This window comes from Pseudophryne corroboree, chromosome 4 (genome assembly GCF_028390025.1).
Source record: "Pseudophryne corroboree isolate aPseCor3 chromosome 4, aPseCor3.hap2, whole genome shotgun sequence".
NCBI lineage: Eukaryota > Metazoa > Chordata > Amphibia > Anura > Myobatrachidae > Pseudophryne > Pseudophryne corroboree.
This window is the reverse complement of record NC_086447.1, coordinates 659,365,905-659,385,423: the sequence shown is the minus strand read 5'-3', so window position 1 is coordinate 659,385,423 and position 19,519 is coordinate 659,365,905. Positions and strand designations below refer to the sequence as shown.

Sequence of the window (19,519 nt, the reverse complement as noted above, 5' to 3'; positions counted from 1 at the left end):
GTCTGTAGCCAGCAGATCTCCCCAAAATAAAAAACCTAACATTAAGTCTTTTCAAGAGAAACTCTAAGAGCTCCCCCGAGTGCATCCATCTTGCAGGGCACATTTTCTAAACTGAGTCTGGGGAGGGATATAGAGGGAGGAGCCAGGTCACGCCCCTTTGAAAGTCTTAAAGTGCCCATGTCTCCTGCGGATCCGTCTATATCCCATGGTTCTTTTGGTGTCCCCAACATCCTCGAGGACGTAATAGAAAAAAATTAATAATGTATGAGTACGAGCATTACTTAAGCTGAGTAAACACTATAGGATGCACAAACAATGCGACAATCGTCAAGATTTCCCTTAAACTTTAGAACAAATCATATAGTGCGTACACACTGTGCAATCTTTCAAACTAACAATATTTCTCTGACGTCCTAGTGGATGCTGGGGACTCCGTAAGGACCATGGGGAATAGACGGCTCCGCAGGAGACTGGGCACACCTAAAGAAAGATTTAGGACTATCTGGTGTGCACTGGCTCCTCCCCCTATGACCCTCCTCCAAGCCTCAGTTAGATTTCTGTGCCCGGCTGAGCTGGATGCACACTAGGGGCTCTCCTGAGCTCCTAAAAGAAAGTATAGTTTAGGTTTTTTTTTTCAGTGAGACCTGCTGGCAACAGGCTCACTGCAACGAGGGACTAAGGGGAGAAGAAGCGAACCTACCTAAGTGGTGGTAGCTTGGGCTTCTTAGGCTACTGGACACCATTAGCTCCAGAGGGATCGAACACAGGACCCGACCTCGTCGTCCGTTCCCGGAGCCGCGCCGCCGTCCCCCTTACAGAGCCAGAAACAAGAAGGTGGTCCGGAAAATCGGCGGCTGAAGACTTCTGTCTTCTCCAAGGTAGCGTACAGCACTGCAGCTGTGCGCCATTGCTCCTCATGCACACCACACACTGCGGTCACTGATGGGTGCAGGGCGCTGGGGGGGCGCGCCCTGAGCAGCAATAATAACACCTTGGCTGGCAAAACTAACACCATATATAGCCCCAGAGGCTATATAGGTGTATATTAACCCCTGCCAAACGATAAAATAGCGGGAGAAAGCCCGCCGAAAAAGGGGCGGAGCCAACTCCCTCAGCACACTGGCGCCATTATTCCCTCACAGCTTCGCTGGAAGGAAGCTCCCTGGCTCTCCCCTGCAGTCCTGCACTACAGAAAGGGTAAAAAAGAGAGGGAGGGCACAATTTAGGCGCAGTATATATATATTATAGGCAGCTATAGGGGAAAACACTCTGTATAGTGATATCCCTGTGTTATATAGCGCCCTGGTGTGTGCTGGCATACTCTCCCTCTGTCTCCCCAAAGGGCTTTGTGGGGTCCTGTCCTCTGTAAGAGCATTCCCTGTGTGTCTGCTGTGTGTCGGTACTGCTGTGTCGACATGTATGATGAGGATAATGATGTGGAGGCGGAGCAAATGCCTGTGAATGTGATGTCACCCCCTGCGGGGTCGACACCAGTGTGGATGGACTTATGGAAGGAATTACGTGACAGTGTCAGCTCCTTACATAAAAGGTTTGACGACATAGGACAGCCGGCTACTCAGCTTGTGCCTGTCCAAGCGTCTCAAATGTCATCAGGGGCTATAAAACGCCCGCTACCTCAGATGACAGATACAGATGTCGACACGGATACCGACTCCAGTGTCGACGATGATGAGACGAGTGTACCCTCCAATAGATCCACCCGTTATATGATTGAGGCTATGAAAAATGTATCACACATTTCTGATGATACCCCAGGTACCACAAAAAAGGGTATTATGTTTGGTGAGAAAAAACTACCAGTAGTTTTTCCTGCATCTGACGAATTAAATGAGGTGTGTGAGGAAGCGTGGACTTCCCCAGATAAGAAATTGATCATTTCTAAACGGTTAATGGCTGCGTACCCTTTCCCGCCAGAGGATAGGTCACGCTGGGAGACACCCCCTAGGGTAGATAAAGCGCTGACACGCTTATCAAAGAAGGTGGCACTACCGTCTCCGGATACGGCCGCCCTAAAAGAACCTGCTGATAGAAAGCTGGAAAGTACCCTAAAAGCTATATACACACACACACACACACACACACACACATGTGGCATTATATTGAGACCCGCTATTGCATCAGCTTGGATGTGCAGTGCTGCTGCGGCGTGGTCAGACTCCCTGTCGGAAAACATTGATACCATGGATAGGGACAATATTTTGCTAACGATTGACCATATAAAAGACGCGGTCTTATACATGCGTGATGCACAGAGGGATATTTGCCGATTGGCATCAAAAATAAGCGCTATGTCCATTGCCGCCAGACGGGGGTTATGGACTAGGCAATGGTCAGGTGATGCCGACTCCAAGCGGCACATGGAAGTTTTACCCTATAAAGGGGTGGAACTTTTTGGGGAAGGTCTTTCAGACCTCGTTTCCACAGCTACTGCTGGGAAATCGACTTTTTTGCCACAGGCTACCCCACAACAAAAGAAAGCACCGTATTATCAGGTACAGTCCTTTCGGCCCCAGAAAATAAGCGGGCTAGAGGCTCATCCTTTCTGCCGAGGGGCAGAGGAAGGGGGAAAAAGCTGCAGCACACAGCTAGTTCCCAGGAGCAGAAGTCCTCCCCTGCTTCCGGTAAGTCCACAGCATGACGCTGGGGCTGCTCAGGCGGAATCGGGAACGGTGGGGGCACGTCTCAGGTTTTTCAGCACACAGTGGGCTCTCTCACAAGTGGATCCCTGGGTCCTTCAAGTAGTATCTCAGGGGTACAGGCTGGAATTCGAGACGTCTCCCCCCCGCCGTTTCCTAAAATCTGCCTTGCCGGCAACTCCCTCTGCCAGGGAGGCAGTGTTGGTGGCTATTCAAAAACTGTATTCACAAAAAGTGATTGTCAAGGTACCCCTCCTTCAGCAAGGAAAGGGTTACTACTCCACAATGTTTGTGGTACCGAAACCGGACGGTTCGGTGAGACCCATCTTAAATTTAAAAGCCTTGAACACTTATATCAAAAGGTTCAAGTTCAAGATGGAATCGCTCAGGGCGGTTATTGCGAGCCTGGAGGAGGGGGATTACATGGTATCTCTGGACATCAAGGATGCGTACCTGCATGTCCCCATTTACCCTCCGCACCAGGAGTACCTCAGATTTGTGGTACAGGACTGTCACTATCAGTTCCAGACGCTGCCGTTTGGGTTATCCACGGCACCGAGGGTCTTTACCAAGGTAATGGCCGAAATGATGATACTCCTTCGCAAGAAGGGAGTTTTAATTATCCCGTACTTGGACGATCTCCTGATAAAGGCGAGGTCCAAAGAACAGTTGATAGTGGGGGTGGCACTTTCTCAGGAAGTGCTACAACAGCACGGCTGGATTCTAAACATTCCAAAGTCACAGCTGGTCCAGACGACACGTCTTCTGTTCCTGGGAATGATTCTGGACACAGACCAGAAAAGAGTGTTTCTTCCACTGGAAAAAGCCGAGGAATTGTCATCTCTGGTCAGAGACATCCTAAAACCAGGAAAAGTGTCGGTACATCAATGCACACGAGTCCTGGGAAAAATGGTAGCTTCGTACGAAGCAATTCCATTCGGAAGGTTCCACGCAAGGACGTTCCAGTGGGACCTGTTGGACAAATAGTCCGGGTCCCATCTCCAGATGCAACAGCGGATAACCCTATCGGCCAGAACCAGGGTGTCGCTGCTGTGGTGGCTGCAGAGGGCTCATCTACTAGAGGGCCGCAGATTCGGAATACAGGACTGGGTCCTGGTGACCACGGATGCCAGCCTTCGGGGCTGGGGGGCAGTCACAAAGGGAAGAAATTTCCAAGGACTGTGGTCAAATCAGGAGACTTCTCTTCACATAAATATCCTGGAGCTAAGGGCCATTTACAATGCCCTAAGCCAGGCAAGACCCCTGCTTCAAAACCAGCCGGTACTGATCCAGTCAGACAACATCACGGCGGTCGCCCATATAAACAGACAGGGCGGCACGAGAAGCAGGATGGCGATGGCAGAAGCCACAAGGATTCTCAGATGGGCAGAGAATCATGTGTTAGCACTGACGGCAGTGTTCATTCCGGGAGTGGACAACTGGGAAGCAGACTTCCTCAGCAGGCACGACCTCCACCCGGGAGAATGGGGACTTCATCCAGAAGTCTTCCAAATGCTGGTCAACCGGTGGGAAAAACCACAGGTAGACATGATGGCGTCCCGCCTCAACAAGAAGTTGAAAAGATATTGCGCCCGGTCAAGAGACCCTCAGGCGATAGCGGTGGACGCTCTAGTGACACCATGGGTGTACCAGTCGGTTTATGTGTTTCCTCCTCTACCTCTCATACCCAAGGTACTGAGAATAATAAGGCGGCGAGGAGTGAAAACCATACTCGTGGTTCCGGATTGGCCAAGAAGAGCTTGGTACCCGGAACTTCAAGAGATGCTTACAGAGGACCCTTGGCCTCTGCCGCTCAGACAAGACCTGCTGCAGCAGGGACCCTGTCTGTTCCAAGACTTACCGCGGCTGCGTTTGACGGCATGGCGGTTGAACACCGGATCCTGAAGGAAAAGGGTATTCCGGAGGAAGTCATCCCTACCCTGATCAAAGCCAGGAAGGATGTCACCGCAAGACATTATCACCGCATTTGGCAAAAATATGTTGCTTGGTGAGAGACCATGAAGGCCCCGACGGAGGAATTTCAACTGGGTCGATTCCTGCACTTCCTGCAAGCAGGGGTGACGTTGGGCCTCAAATTGGGGTCCATAAAGGTCCAGATTTCGGCTCTGTCGATTTTCTTCCAAAAAGAACTGGCTTCACTGCCTGAAGTTCAGACTTTTGTCAAAGGAGTACTGCATATTCAGCCTCCTTTTGTGCCCCCAGAGGCACCTTGGGATCTCAATGTGGTTTTGGCATTTCTGAAATCACATTGGTTCGAACCACTTAAGACTGTGGATTTAAAATATCTCACGTGGAAAGTGGTCATGCTGTTGGCCCTGGCGTCGGCCAGGCGGGTTTCAGAATTGGCGGCTTTGTCTTGTAAAAGCCCTTATCTGATTTTCCATATGGATAGGGCAGAATTGAGGACTCGTCCTCAGTTTCTCCCAAAGGTGGTCTCAGCTTTTCACTTGAACCAACCTATTGTGGTGCCTGCGGCTACTAGGGACTTGGAGGATTCCAAGTTGCTGGACGTAGTCAGGGCCCTAAAAATTTATATTTCCAGGACGGCTGGAGTCAGAAAGACTGACTCGCTGTTTATCCTGTATGCACCCACCAAGCTGGGTGCTCCTGCTTCTAAGCAGTCTATTGCGCGCTGGATTTGTAGCACTATTCAGCTGGCGCATTCTGCGGTAGGCTTACCGCAGCCTAAATCTGTAAAAGCCCATTCCACACGGAAGGTGGGCTCATCTTGGGCGGCTGCCCGAGGGGTCTCGGCTTTACAACTTTGCCGAGCAGCTACTTGGTCGGGGGCAAACACGTTTGCAAAATTCTACAAATTTGATACCCTGGCTGAGGAGGACCTGGAATTCTCTCATTCGGTGCTGCAGAGTCATCCGCACTCTCCCGCCCGTTTGGGAGCTTTGGTATAATCCCCATGGTCCTTACGGAGTCCCCAGCATCCACTAGGACGTCAGAGAATATAAGAATTAACTCACCGGTAATTCTATTTCTCGTAGTCCGTAGTGGATGCTGGGCGCCCATCCCAAGTGCGGATTGTCTGCAATACCCTGTACATAGTTATTGTTACAAAAATCGGGTTTTGTTGTGAGCCATCTCTTCAGAGGCTCCATTTGTTATCATACTGTTAACCGGGGTTCCTATCACGTGTTATATGGTGTGATTGGTGTGGCTGGCATGAGTGTTACCCGGGATTCAAAAATCCTTCCTTATTGTGTCAGCTCTTCCGGGCACAGTTCCTAACTGAGGCTTGGAGGAGGGTCATAGGGGGAGGAGCCAGTGCACACCAGATAGTCCTAAATCTTTCTTTAGATGTGCCCACTCTCCTGCGGAGCAGTCTATTCCCCATGGTCCTTACGGAGTCCCCAGCATCCACTACGGACTACGAGAAATAGAATTACCGGTGAGTAAATTCTTATTATATTGTCCATCATTAGGTCGTTAACGATATACAGTATATGTATATATGTCAGGTAGTGCGTACACATTAGACAATTTGTCATTCTGGATTGGCTCAAAAACGTGTCAACATCCTAAATATCGTTTGTACCCAGCTTTAGGTCTTCTATACAAGTGATTTATTTTGAACTATCTGATAAACATTCTCTATTAAATGTACTTTGACACTGATAATTCAAATAATGTAAGCTAAATGGACATACTTTCTGACAAGCGTTTGCTTTACAACATCTTCCACACTGCCTACAGAGTACAAAAATATTACGTTTGTAAAAATTCTACGAACTTCAGTGGGATTACTCATTTAAGGAACATTAAGGGTATACTGTACAGTTCAAAAACACACCTCACACACACTTCAAGAAAGTGTCAGGTTTTATCTGTACTTTAGCTAGCATTTTTTTTTTTTTTTAAGCGCACATGTACAAGCCATTTAGATGAATATATTCAAAAATTAAATTGTATCACATGAAATCACAAACCCTGGGCTTTGGGTGCGAGGTTCATTTCTCCAGCACTGGTACTCCAATACAACAAGTTCTCACTTGGTTGCCACTGACAACCGTTTTTTTAAATGGTAACAAACTTATAAATACAGTGTTTCACTGGCAGATAAATGTGGCTTTCAAAAATGATACAGATGACTTAACATTAATTGCAGACGCAGTACACATTTTAATTTCTCTTACCTTTTAGTCGCACTCACAGCCAAACTGAACAAATCACGCTTGTAATCCAGGTGTCGTGGTGTGGCAGTGTAAAACCTTCCAACAACTGAGTTGCATCCCTCGCAATGCAGCTTACATAGAACGCTCATGTTAGAAAGATATATATGAAACAATTAAAATCTTAAAGTATCAGGTTGGAAACAGCAAACACCTACATAAAGCTTAAACTACACATACACAAACTTATGCGAGACACGTAACAGACAGTTGCATCAAATTTAAAAGGCTAATCCTGCACACTTAGGATATTCAATTTGCCCCGAAGAGACATCGCGAGTAAAAACTCAGATATTTCTTCAGGAGTTGCGGTTGGGCTATTCGATTAACTCAGCCGGTAAAAAGTGCATTTACACCCGTAAACACACAGGTTCAGTGAAACCTGTGTGTTTTCGGGTAAAATAGCCCCTTTTTCGCATGACACCGGGGCTGTTAACAGGTATTTTGCTTTGCCTCGGAGGCAGGTGAAACAAAATCCCTGATATGCCGCGGTACGCGCCGGCTTATCGGGGCTAAATAGAAAGCCCCCTCCCCCACCAGCGATACATTACACCCGGCAGCAAGCAAGTCGGGGTAACTGAATATCCCATATACAGTGTATGAGAACAGATACGATGAACTACATTTTCCAGTAATCTCATTCAGAAAGCTTAGGCTGCGGAGAGGGGGTGTTAGAATTAAACACCAGCATGGAAGGTTAGGTTGCAAGGGGAAGGGAATGTTAGGTCTAGGCTGCGGGGAGGGAGTGTTAGGGGGCCATGTGGGTAAGTTAAGTATATTTACCTTCCACTGTTGGGATTATGATCGCCAGGATGCCGTGGTTGGTATTCTGACCGCCGGCATTCCCTACCAAACCCATTATATATTTGTTCACGCTAGACTGTTTTAGCAGGGAGCTGCAGACTGTCCGACTTGCTGCGTGAATAGATGTCGTTTAGGAACTGGAGGAGCTGCAGATAAATGGCAGGAGGTGCTCTGGACTGATAAGTCAAAATGTAAAATATTTGGCTGTAACAGAAGGCAGTTTGTTTGCTGATGGGCTGGAGAGCGGTACAATAATGAGTGTCTGCAGGCAACAGTGAAGGGATCGGTATGAAATACTTCCAATCAAAATCCCGACGGCCTAAATCTCGACAGCAACTAACCGGCGGTCAAAATCCCGACAAGGTCAAAATACCGACATGGACAAAATACCGACATGCAAAATGCCGGCAGGTCAAAATACCGACATACGTTTATCATCTTTTTTGTGTATGTCTACATGGACACCATATTAGTGTACCGCGTAGGCTCGCCATGCTTCGGGCACGGTGCCTCGCTGCGCTCGGCACACTATTATATTCCCCCTCCAGGTCCACTGGGATGGTAAAAGTATGAACAAAAAAAAAAAAAAAAAAAAAAAAAAAACATGAAAAAACTCATGTCGGCATTTTGACCCTGACTGTATTTTAAATGTCGGCATTTTGTCCATGTCGGGATTTTGACAGTCATCAATTGCTGTCGGGATTTCGACCGTCGAGATTTTGATTGGAGGTAAATTGACTGCATCCCAACAGTGAAGTATGGTGGAAGTTCCTTGCAAGTTTGGGGATGCATTTCAGCAAATGGAGTTGGGGATTTGATCAGGATTAATGGTGTCCTCAGTGCTGAGAAATACAGGCAGGTACTTATCCATCATTCAATACCATCAGGGAGGCATCTGATTGGCTCCAAATGTATTCTGCAGCAGTACAACATCCCCAAACTTACTGCCATCCCCCAACTTACAACCATCTTCAGCGTAAAGAAAAACAAGGAGTCCTGGAAGTGATGATATGGCCCCCTCAGAGCCCTGATCTAAACATCGAGTCTGTCTGGGATTACATGAAGAGACAGAAGGATTTGAGCAAGCCTACAGTACATCCACAGATCTGTAGTTAATTCTCCAAGATGTTTGGAATAACTTCGCTGCAGAGTTTCTTGAAAAACTATGTGCAAGTGTACCTAGAATTGATGCTGTTTTGAAGGCAAAGGGTGGTCACACCAAATATTGATTTGATTTCTATTTCTCTTCTGTTCATTAACTTTTCATTTTGTTAATTGATAAAAATAAACTATTAAACACTTCTATTTTTTTTTTTAAAGCATTCTTACTTTGCAGCATATTTTCCACACCTGCCTAAAACTTTTGCACAGTACTGTATATTTATTAACATGGATATCCTGTACACAAATATTTGGAAAAAGAAGGGAAGCTGGTTAATAATAAGAATTTACTTACCGATAATTCTATTTCTCGTAGTCCGTAGTGGATGCTGGGAACTCCGTAAGGACCATGGGGAATAGCGGCTCCGCAGGAGACTGGGCACATCTAAAGAAAGCTTTAGGATCACCTGGTGTGCACTGGCTCCTCCCCCTATGACCCTCCTCCAAGCCTCAGTTAGGATACTGTGCCCGGACGAGCGTACACAATAAGGAAGGATTTTGAATCCCGGGTAAGACTCATACCAGCCACACCAATCACACTGTACAACTTGTGATCTGAACCCAGTTAACAGCATGATAATAGAGGAGCCTCTAGAAAAGATGGCTCACTACAACAATAACCCGAATTTTTTGGTAACAATAATTATGTACCAGTATTGCAGACAATCCGCACTTGGGATGGGCGCCCAGCATCCACTACGGACTACGAGAAATAGAATTATCGGTAAGTAAATTCTTATTTTCTCTGACGTCCTAGTGGATGCTGGGAACTCCGTAAGGACCATGGGGATTATACCAAAGCTCCCAAACGGGCGGGAGAGTGCGGATGACTCTGCAGCACCGAATGAGAGAACTCCAGGTCCTCCTCAGCCAAGATATCAAATTTGTAGAATTTTACAAACGTATTTGCTCCTGACCAAGTAACTGCTCGGCAAAGTTGTAAAGCCGAGACCCCTCGGGCAGCTGCCCAAGATGAGCCCACCTTCCTTGTGGAGTGGGCATTTTAAGATTTTTGGCTGTGGCAGGCCTGCCACAGAATGTGCAAGCTGAATTGTACTACAAATCCAACGAGCAATCGTCTGCTTAGAAGCAGGAGCACCCAGTTTGTTGGGTGCATACAGGATAAACAGCGAGTCAGATTTTCTGACTCCAGCCGTCCTGGAAACATGTATTTTCAGGGTCCTGACCACGTCAAGCAACTTGGAATCCTCCAAGTCCTTAGTAGCCGCAGGTACCACAATAGGTTGGATCATGTGAAATGCAGAAACCACCTTAGGTAGAAAATTTGAGGACGAGTCCTCAATTCTGCCCTTTCAGAATGAAATATTAAGTAAGGGCTTTTATATGATAAAGCCGCCAATTCTGACACCCGCCTGGCTGAAACCAGGGCTAACTCGTCACTTCCATGTGAGATATTTTAAGTCCACAGTGGTGAGTGGTTCAAACCAATGTGACTTTAGGAAACTCAACACAACATTGAGATCCCCAAGGTGCCACTGGAGGCACAAAAGGAGACTGTATATGCAGTACCCCTTTTACAAATGTCTGAACTTCAGGCACTGAAGCCAGTTCTTTTTGGAAGAAAATCGACAGGGCCGAAATTTGAACCTTAATGGACCCTAATTTTAGGCCCATAGACAGTCCTGTTTGCAGGAAATGGAGGAAACGACCCAGTTGAAATTCCTCTGTAGGGGCCTTCTTGGCCTCACCCCACGCAACATATTTTCGCCAAATGCGGTGATAATGTTTTTGCGGTTACGTCTTTCCTGGCCTTGACCAGGGTAGGGATCTTCAGGATCCGGCGTTCAACCGCCATGCCGTCAAACGCAGCCGCGGTAAGTCTTGGAACAGACAAGGCCCTTGCTGGAGCAGGTCCTTTCTTAGAGGTAGAGGCCACGGTTCGTCCGTGAGCATCTCTTGAAGTTCCGGATACCAAGTCCTTCTTGGCCAATCCGGAACCACGAGTATAGTTCTTACTCCTCTCCTTCTTATGATTCTCAGTACTTTTGGTATGAGGGGCAGAGGAGGGAACACATACACTGACTGGTACACCCACGGTGTTACCAGAGCGTCCACCGCTATTGCCTGAGGGTCCCTTGACCTGGCGCAATATCTGTCTAGTTTTTTGTTTAGACGGGACGCCATTATGTCCACCTTTTGTTTTTCCCAACGGTTTACAATCAGGTGGAAGACTTCTGGGTGAAGTCCCCACTCTCCCGGGTGAAGGTCGTGTCTGCTGAGGAAGTCTGCTTCCCAGTTGTCCACTCCCGGAATGAACACTGCTGACAGTGCTATCACATGATTTTCCGCCCAGCGAAAATCCTTGCAGCTTCTGCCATTGCCCTCCTGCTTCTCGTGCCGCCCTGTCTGTTTACGTGGGCGACTGACGTGATGTTGTCCGATTGGATCAATACCGCCTGACCCTGAAGCAGGGGTTTCGCTTGACTTAGGGCATTGTAAATGGCCCTTAGTTCCAGAATGTTTATATGAAGAGATGTCTCCAGGCTTGACCATAAGCCCTGGAAATTCCTTCCCTGTGTGACTGCTCCCCAGCCTCGCAGGCTGGCATCCGTGGCCACCAGGACCCAGTCCCGAATGCCGAATCTGCGGCCCTCTAGAAGATGAGCACTCTGCAACCACCACAGGAGGGATACCCTTGTCCCTGGTGACAGGGTTATCCGCTGAAGCATCTGAAGATGCGACCCGGACCATTTGTCCAGAAGGTTCCACTGTGCGTGGAATCTGCCGAATGGGATTGCTTCGTAGGAAGCCACCATTTTTACCCAGAACCCTTGTGCATTGATGCACTGAGACTTGGTTCGGTTTTAGGAGGTTCCTGACTAGCTCGGATAACTCCCTGGCTTTCTCCTCCGGGAGAAGCACCTTCTTTCTGGACTATGTCCAGAATCATCCCTAGGAACAGAAGACAAGTCGTCGGAACCAGCTGCGATTTTGGAATATTGAAAATCCAATCGTGCTGCCGCAACACTACCTGATATAGTGCTACACCGATCTCCAACTGTTCCCTGGATCTTACCCTTATCAGGGAATCGTCCAAGTAAAGGATAACTAAAATTCCCTTCCTTCGAAGGAATATCATCATTTCGGTCATTACTTCAGTAAAGACCCGGGGTGCCGTGGACCATCCCTACGGCAGCGTCCGAACTGATACAGTTCTGTACCATAACCTGAAATACCCTTGGTGAGAAGGGTAAATTTTGACATGAAGGTAAGCCTCCTTGATGTCCCGAGACATCATGTAGTCTTCCAGGTTTGCAATCACTGCTCTGAGTGACTCAATTTTGAATTTGAACATCTGTATGCAAGTGTTCAAAGATTTTAGATTTTAGATTTTAAAATCGGTCTCACCGAGCCGTCTGGCTTCGGTACCACAATAGTGTGGAATAATACCCCGTTCCCTGTTGCAGGAGGGGTACCTTGATTATCACCTGCTGGGAATACAGCTTGTGAATGGCTTCCAAAACTGCCTCCCAGTCAGCGGGAGACGTCGGTAAAACAGACTTTTGGAAACGGCGAGGGGAATACGTCTCGAATTCCAATTTGTACCCCTGAAATATTATCTGAAGGATCCAGGGGTCTACTTGCGAGTGAGCCCACTGCGCACTGAAATTCATTGAGAACGGGACCCCACCGTGCCTGAATTTGTAAAGCCCTAGCGTCATACTGAGGGCTTGGCAGCGGCGGAAAATAAGAATTTACTTACCGATAATTCTATTTCTCGGAGTCCGTAGTGGATGCTGGGGTTCCTGAAAGGACCATGGGGAATAGCGGCTCCGCAGGAGACAGGGCACAAAAAAGTAAAGCTTTTACCAGATCAGGTGGTGTGCACTGGCTCCTCCCCCTATGACCCTCCTCCAGACTCCAGTTAGGTACTGTGCCCGGACGAGCGTACACAATAAGGGAGGCAATTTGAATCCCGGGTAAGACTCATACCAGCCACACCAATCACACCGTACAACTTGTGATCTAAACCCAGTTAACAGTATGATAACAGAAAGAGCCTCTTAAAGATGGCTCCTTAACAATATAACCCGAATTTGTTAACAATAACTATGTACAGTATTGCAGATAATCCGCACTTGGGATGGGCGCCCAGCATCCACTACGGACTCCGAGAAATAGAATTATCGGTAAGTAAATTCTTATTTTCTCTATCGTCCTAAGTGGATGCTGGGGTTCCTGAAAGGACCATGGGGATTATACCAAAGCTCCCAAACGGGCGGGAGAGTGCGGATGACTCTGCAGCACCGAATGAGAGAATTCCAAGTCCTCTTTTGCCAGGGTATCAAATTTGTAGAATTTTACAAACGTGTTTTCCCCCGACCACGTAGCTGCTCGGCAGAATTGTAATGCCGAGACCCCTCGGGCAGCCGCCCAAGATGAGCCCACCTTCCTTGTGGAATGGGCCTTAACAGATTTAGGCTGTGGCAGGCCTGCCACAGAATGAGCAAGTTGAATTGTGTTACAAATCCAACGAGCAATCGTCTGCTTAGAAGCAGGGGCACCCAACTTGTTGGGTGCATATAGTATCAACAGCGAGTCAGATTTTCTGACTTCAGCCGTGCTTGAAATGTATATTTTTAAGGCTCTGACAACGTCCAACAACTTGGAGTCCTCCAAGTCGCCAGTGGCCGCAGGCACCACAATAGGTTGGTTCAGGTGAAACGCTGATACCACCTTAGGGAGAAAATGCGGACGAGTCCTCAGTTCTGCCCTATCCGAATGGAAGATTAGATAAGGGCTTTTATAAGATAAAGCCGCCAATTCAGATACTCTCCTGGCGGAAGCCAGGGCCAGTAACATAGTCACTTTCCATGTGAGATATTTAAAATCCACCTTTTTCAATGGTTCAAACCAATGGGATTTGAGGAAATCTAAAACGACATTTAGATCCCACGGTGCCACCGGAGGCACCACAGGAGGCTGTATATGCAGTACTCCTTTAACAAAAGTCTGTACCTCAGGAACTGAGGCCAATTCTTTTTGGAAGAATATTGACAGGGCCGAAATTTGAACCTTAATAGATCTCAATTTGAGACCCATAGACAATCCTGATTGTAGGAAATGTAGGAAACGACCCAGTTGAAATTCCTCCGTCGGAACACTCCGATCCTCGCACCACGCGACATATTTTCGCCAAATGCGGTGATAATGTTTCGCGGTGACTTCCTTCCTTGCCTTAATCAAGGTAGGAATGACTTCTTCTGGAATGCCTTTCCCTTTTAGGATCTGGCGTTCAACCGCCATGCCGTCAAACGCAGCCGCGGTAAGTCTTGAAAGAGACAGGGACCCTGTTGTAGCAGGTCCCTTCTCAGAAGTAGAGGGCACGGGTCGTCCGTGACCAACTCTTGAAGTTCCGGGTACCAAGTCCTTCTTGGCTAATCCGGAGCCACTAGTATTGTTCTTACTCCTCCTCACCGTATAATCTTCAATACCTTTGGTATGAGAGGCAGAGGAGGAAACACATATACCGATTTGTACACCCAAGGTGTTACCAGTGCGTCCACAGCTATTGCCTGTGGATCTCTTGACCTGGCGCAATACTTGTCCTTGAGGCGAGACGCCATCATGTCTACCATTGGTCTTTCCCAACAGTTTATTAGCATGTGGAAGACTTCTGGATGAAGACCCCCCTCTCCCGGGTGAATATCGTGTCTGCTGAGGAAGTCTGCTTCCCAGTTGTCCACGCCCGGGAAGAACACTGCTGACAGTGCTATTACGTGATTCTCCGCCCAGCGAAGAATGTTGGCAGCTTCTGCCATTGCACTCCTGCTTCTTGTGCCGCCCTGTCTGTTTACATGGGCGACCGCCGTGATGTTGTCCGACTGAATCAACACCGGTTTTCCTTGCAGGAGTGGTTCCGCCTGGCTTAGAGCATTTTAGATTGCTCTTAGTACCAGAATGTTTATGTGAAGAGACTTTTCCAGGTTCGTCCATACCCCCTGGAAGTTTCTTCCTTGTGTGACTGCTCCCCAACCTCTCAGGCTGGCGTCCGTGGTCACCAGGATCAAATCCTGTATGCCGAATCTGCGGCCCTCCAATAGATGAGCCTTTTGCAACCACCACAGAAGATATACCCTTGTCCTTGGCGACAGGGTTATTCGCAGGTGCATCTGAGGATGCGACCCTGACCATTTGTCCAACAGATCCCTTTGGAAAATTCTTGCATGGAATCTGCCGAATGGAATTGCTTCGTAAAAAGCCACCATTTTTCCCAGGACTCTTGTGTACAGACACCTTTCCTGGTTTTAGGAGGTTCCTGACAGGTCGGATAACTCCTTGGCTTTTTCCTCGGGAAGAAAAACCTTTTTCTGAACCGTGTCCAGAATCATCCCTAGGAACAGCAGACGTATCGTCAGAAAACAGCTGCGATTCTTGGAATATTTAGAATCCAGTCGTGCCGTCGAAGAACTACTTTAGATAGTGCTCTTCCGACCTCCAACTGTTCTCTGGAACTTGCCCTTTTTAGGTCGTGCAAGTAAGGGATAATTTAGATGCCTTTTTTCTTTGAAGAAACATCTTTTCGGCCATTACCTTGGTAAAAAGGCCCGGGGTGCCGTGGATAATTCAAACGGCATCGTCTGAAACTGATATTGACAGTTCTGTACCACGAACCAGAGGTACCCTTGATGAGAAGGACAAAATTTGGACATGGAGGTAATCCTTGATGTCCAGGGACACCATATAGTCCCCTTTTTTCCGGTTCGCTATCACTGCTCTGAGTGACTTTATCTCGATTTGAACCTTTTATGTAAGTGTTCAAAACATTTTAGATTTAGACTATGTGTCACCAAGCCGTCTGGCTTCAGTACCACAATATAGTGTGGAAAAATAATACCCTTTTCCTTGTCGTAGGAGGGGTACTTTGATTATCACCTGCTGGATATACAGCTTGTGAATTGTTTCCAATGCTGCCTCCCTGTCGGAGGGAGCCGTTGGTAAAGCAGACTTCAGGAACCTGCGAGGAGAAGATGTCTCGACTCTCCAATCTTTACCCCTGGGATAATACTCGTACGATCTAGGGGTCAACTTGCGAGTGATCCCACTGCGCCCTGAGACTCTTGAGACTACCCCCCCACCTTGAGTCCGCTTGCACGGCCCCAGCGTCATGCTGAGGACTTGGCAGACGCGGTGGAGGGCTTCTTTTCCTGGGAAAGGGCTGCCTGCTGCAGTCTACTTCCCTTACCTCTATGTCTGGGCAGATATGACTGGCCTTTTGCCTGCATGCCCTCATGGGAAAGGAAAGATTGAGGCTGAAAAGACGGTGTCTTTTTTAGCTGAGATGTAACTTGGGGTAAAAAAGGTTGGATTTCCCAGCTGTTGCTGTGGTCCCCAGGTCCGATGGACCGACCCCCAAATAACTCCTTCCCTTTATACAGCAATACTTCCATCTGCCGTATGGGATCTGTATCACCTGACCACTGTCGTGTCCCTGACATCTTCTGGGAGATATGGACAACGCACTTATCTTGATGCCAGAGAGCAAATATCCCTCTGTGCATCTCACATACATATATATAGAATGCATCCTATTAAATGCTCTACATGAATAAAATATTTTCAGTCAGGGAATCCGACCAAGCCAACCCAGCACTGCATCTCCAGGCTGATGGCGATCGCTGGTCGCAGTATAACCACCGTATGTGTGTATATACTTTTTAGGATATTTTTCCAGCTTCCTATCAGCTGGCTCCTTGAGGGCGGCCGTATCTGGAGACGGTAACGCCACTTGATAAGCGTGTGAGCGCCTTATCACCCTAAGGGGTGTTTCCCAACGTACCCTAATTTCTGGCGGGAAAGGGTATAACGCCAATATTTGCTATCGGGGTAACCCTACGCATCATCACACACTTCATTTTATTTTATCTGATTCAGGAAAAACTACAGGTAGTTTTTTCACTCCCACATAATACCCTTTCTTGTGGTACTTGTAGTATCAGAAACACGTAACACCTCCTTCATTGCCCTTAACGTGTGGCCCTAATGAGAAATACGTTTGTTTATTCACCGTCGACACTGTATTCAGTGTCCGTGTCTGTGTCTGTGTCGACCGACTGAGGTAAATGGGCGTTTTTAAAACCCCTGACGGTGTTTCTGAGACGCCTGGACCGGTCCTAATAGATTGTCGGCCGTCTCATGTCGTCAACCGACCTTGCAGCGTGTTGACATTCTCACGTAATTCTCTAAATAAGCCATCCATTCCGGTGTCGACTCCCTAGAGAGTGACATCACCATTACAGGCAATTTCTCCGCCTCCTCACCAACATCGTCCTCATACATGTCGACACACACGTACCGACACACAGCACACACACCGGGAATGCTCTGACAGAGGACAGGACCCACTAGCCCTTTGGGGAGACAGAGGGAGAGTCTGCCAGCACACACCAAAAACGCTATAATTATATAGGGACAACCTTATATAAGTGTTTCTCCCTTATAGCATCTTTTATATATATACAATATCGCCAAAATCAGTGCCCCCCCTCTCTGTTTTAACCCTGTTTCTGTAGTGCAGTGCAGGGGAGAGCCTGGGAGCCTTCTCTCCAGCTTTTCTGTGAGAGAAAATGGCGCTGTGTGCTGAGGAGATAGGCCCCGCCCCTTTTACGGCGGGCTCGTCTCCCGCTATTTTTGAAGTTAGGCAGGGGTTAAATATCTCCATATAGCCTCTGTGGGCTATATGTGAGGTATTTTTTGCCTCTAATAAGGTTTTTATTTGCCTCTCAGAGCGCCCCCCCCAGCGCTCTGCACCCTCAGTGACTGTTGTGTGAAGTGTGCTGAGAGGAAAATGGCGCACAGCTGCAGTGCTGTGCGCTACCTTTATGAAGACTCAGGAGTCTTCAGCCGCCGATTTTGGACCTCTTCTCTCTTCAGCGTCTGCAAGGGGGCCGGCGGCGCGGCTCCGGTGACCATCCAGGCTGTACCTGTGATCGTCCCTCTGGAGCTAGTGTCCAGTAGCCAAGCAGCAAATCCACTCTGCACGCAGGTGAGTTCACTACTTCTCCCCTAAGTCCCTCGTTGCAGTGATCCTGTTGCCAGCAGGACTCACTGTAAAGTAAAAAACCTAAGCTAAACTTTCTCTAAGCAGCTCTTTAGGAGAGCCACCTAGATTGCACCCTTCTCGTTCGGGCACAAAATCTAACTGGAGTCTGGAGGAGGGTCATAGGGGGAGGAGCCAGTGCACACCACCTGATCTGGTAAAAGCTTTACTTTTTTGTGCCCTGTCTCCTGCGGAGCCGCTATTCCCCATGGTCCTTTCAGGAACCCCAGCATCCACTTAGGACGATAGAGAAAAGGGTTTCTGTTCCTTGGAACTGGCTGATCTCTGCAGCCATTTTCCTCTCCCTCTGTCACGAGCAGAAAAGAGGAACCCTTTTGTCCGCTTGCCAACCAGGACTGCGCCTGATAATACGGCGTCTTATTTTGAGAGGCGACCTGGGGTACATCCCCTCTTTTAAGGCAATACTTCCAAATGCCGTTTGGAATCCGCATGACCTGACCACTTTACTGGAATAATTGGACAACGCACTTATACTTGATGCCAGTCGGCAAATATTCCGCTGTGCATCCTGCATATATAGAAATGCATCTTTTAATTGCTCTATAGGCAATAATATACTGTCCTTATCTAGGATATCATATTTCCAGTCAGGGAATCCGACCACGCCAACCCAGCACTGCACATCCAGGCTGAGGCGATTGCTGGTCGCAGTATAACACCAGTATGTGTGTAAATACATTTTAGGATACGCTTTTGCTTTCTATCAGCAGGATCCTTAAGGGCGGCCATCTCAGGAGAGGGTAGAGCCCTTGTTTTTACAAGCGTGTGAGCGCTTTATCCACCCTAGGGGGTGTTTCCCAACGCACCCTAACCTCTGGCGGGAAAAGGTATACTGCCAATAACTTTTTAGAAAATATCAATTGTTATCGGGGGGAAACCCACGCATCATCACACACCTCATTTTATTTCTCAGATTCAGGAAAACTACAGGAAGTTTTTCCTCACCAAACATAATACCCCTTTTTTTGGTGGTATTCATATTATCAGAAAAGTGTAAACTTTTTCCATTGCCTCAATCATGCAATGTGTGGCCCTATTGGAAATCACGGTTGTCTCTTCACCATCGACACAGGAGTCAGTACCCCTGTCGGCGTCTGTATCTGAGGTAACGGGCGCTTTAGGGCCCCTGTATGAGACGTTTGGACATGCACAAGCTGAGTAGCCGGCTGTCTCATGTCAACCACTGTCTTTTATACAAAGCTGACACTGTCACGCAATTTCAACAGTACATCCACTCAGGTGTCGACCCCCTAGGGGGTGACAACACAATTTCAGACACTCTACTCCGTCTCCTCATCATTTTTCTCCTCATACATGTCGACACCAACGTACCGACACACAGCACACACACAGGGAATGCTCTGATAGAGGACAGGACCCCACTAGCCCTTTGGGGAGACAGAGGGAGAGTTTGCCAGCACACACCAGAGCGCTATATATATACAGGGATAACCTTATATAAGTGTTTTTCCCTTTATAGCTGCTGTATTGTTATATACTGCGCCTAATTTGTGCCCCCCTCTCTTTTTTAACCCCTTTCTGTAGTGTAGTGACTGCAGGGGAGAGCCAGGGAGCTTCCCTCCAACTGAGCTGTGAGGGAAAATGGCGCCAGT

The 19,519-nt window shown here is 47.9% G+C and overlaps 1 protein-coding gene across 4 annotated transcripts in view; it reads right to left on the bottom strand.

Annotated features, from left to right (window-relative positions):
- The window catches only part of LOC134910126 (protein Mis18-alpha-like), a 175,702-nt gene that overhangs the window by 117,843 nt on the left and 38,340 nt on the right, over nt 1–19,519 (bottom strand). For all 4 annotated transcript variants that reach the window (XM_063917801.1, XM_063917802.1, XM_063917800.1 and 1 more), the window contains exon 3: nt 6,824–6,946. In XM_063917801.1, coding sequence (XP_063773871.1) covers nt 6,824–6,946 — 123 coding nt within the window. The remainder of the gene's footprint in view (nt 1–6,823; nt 6,947–19,519) is intronic.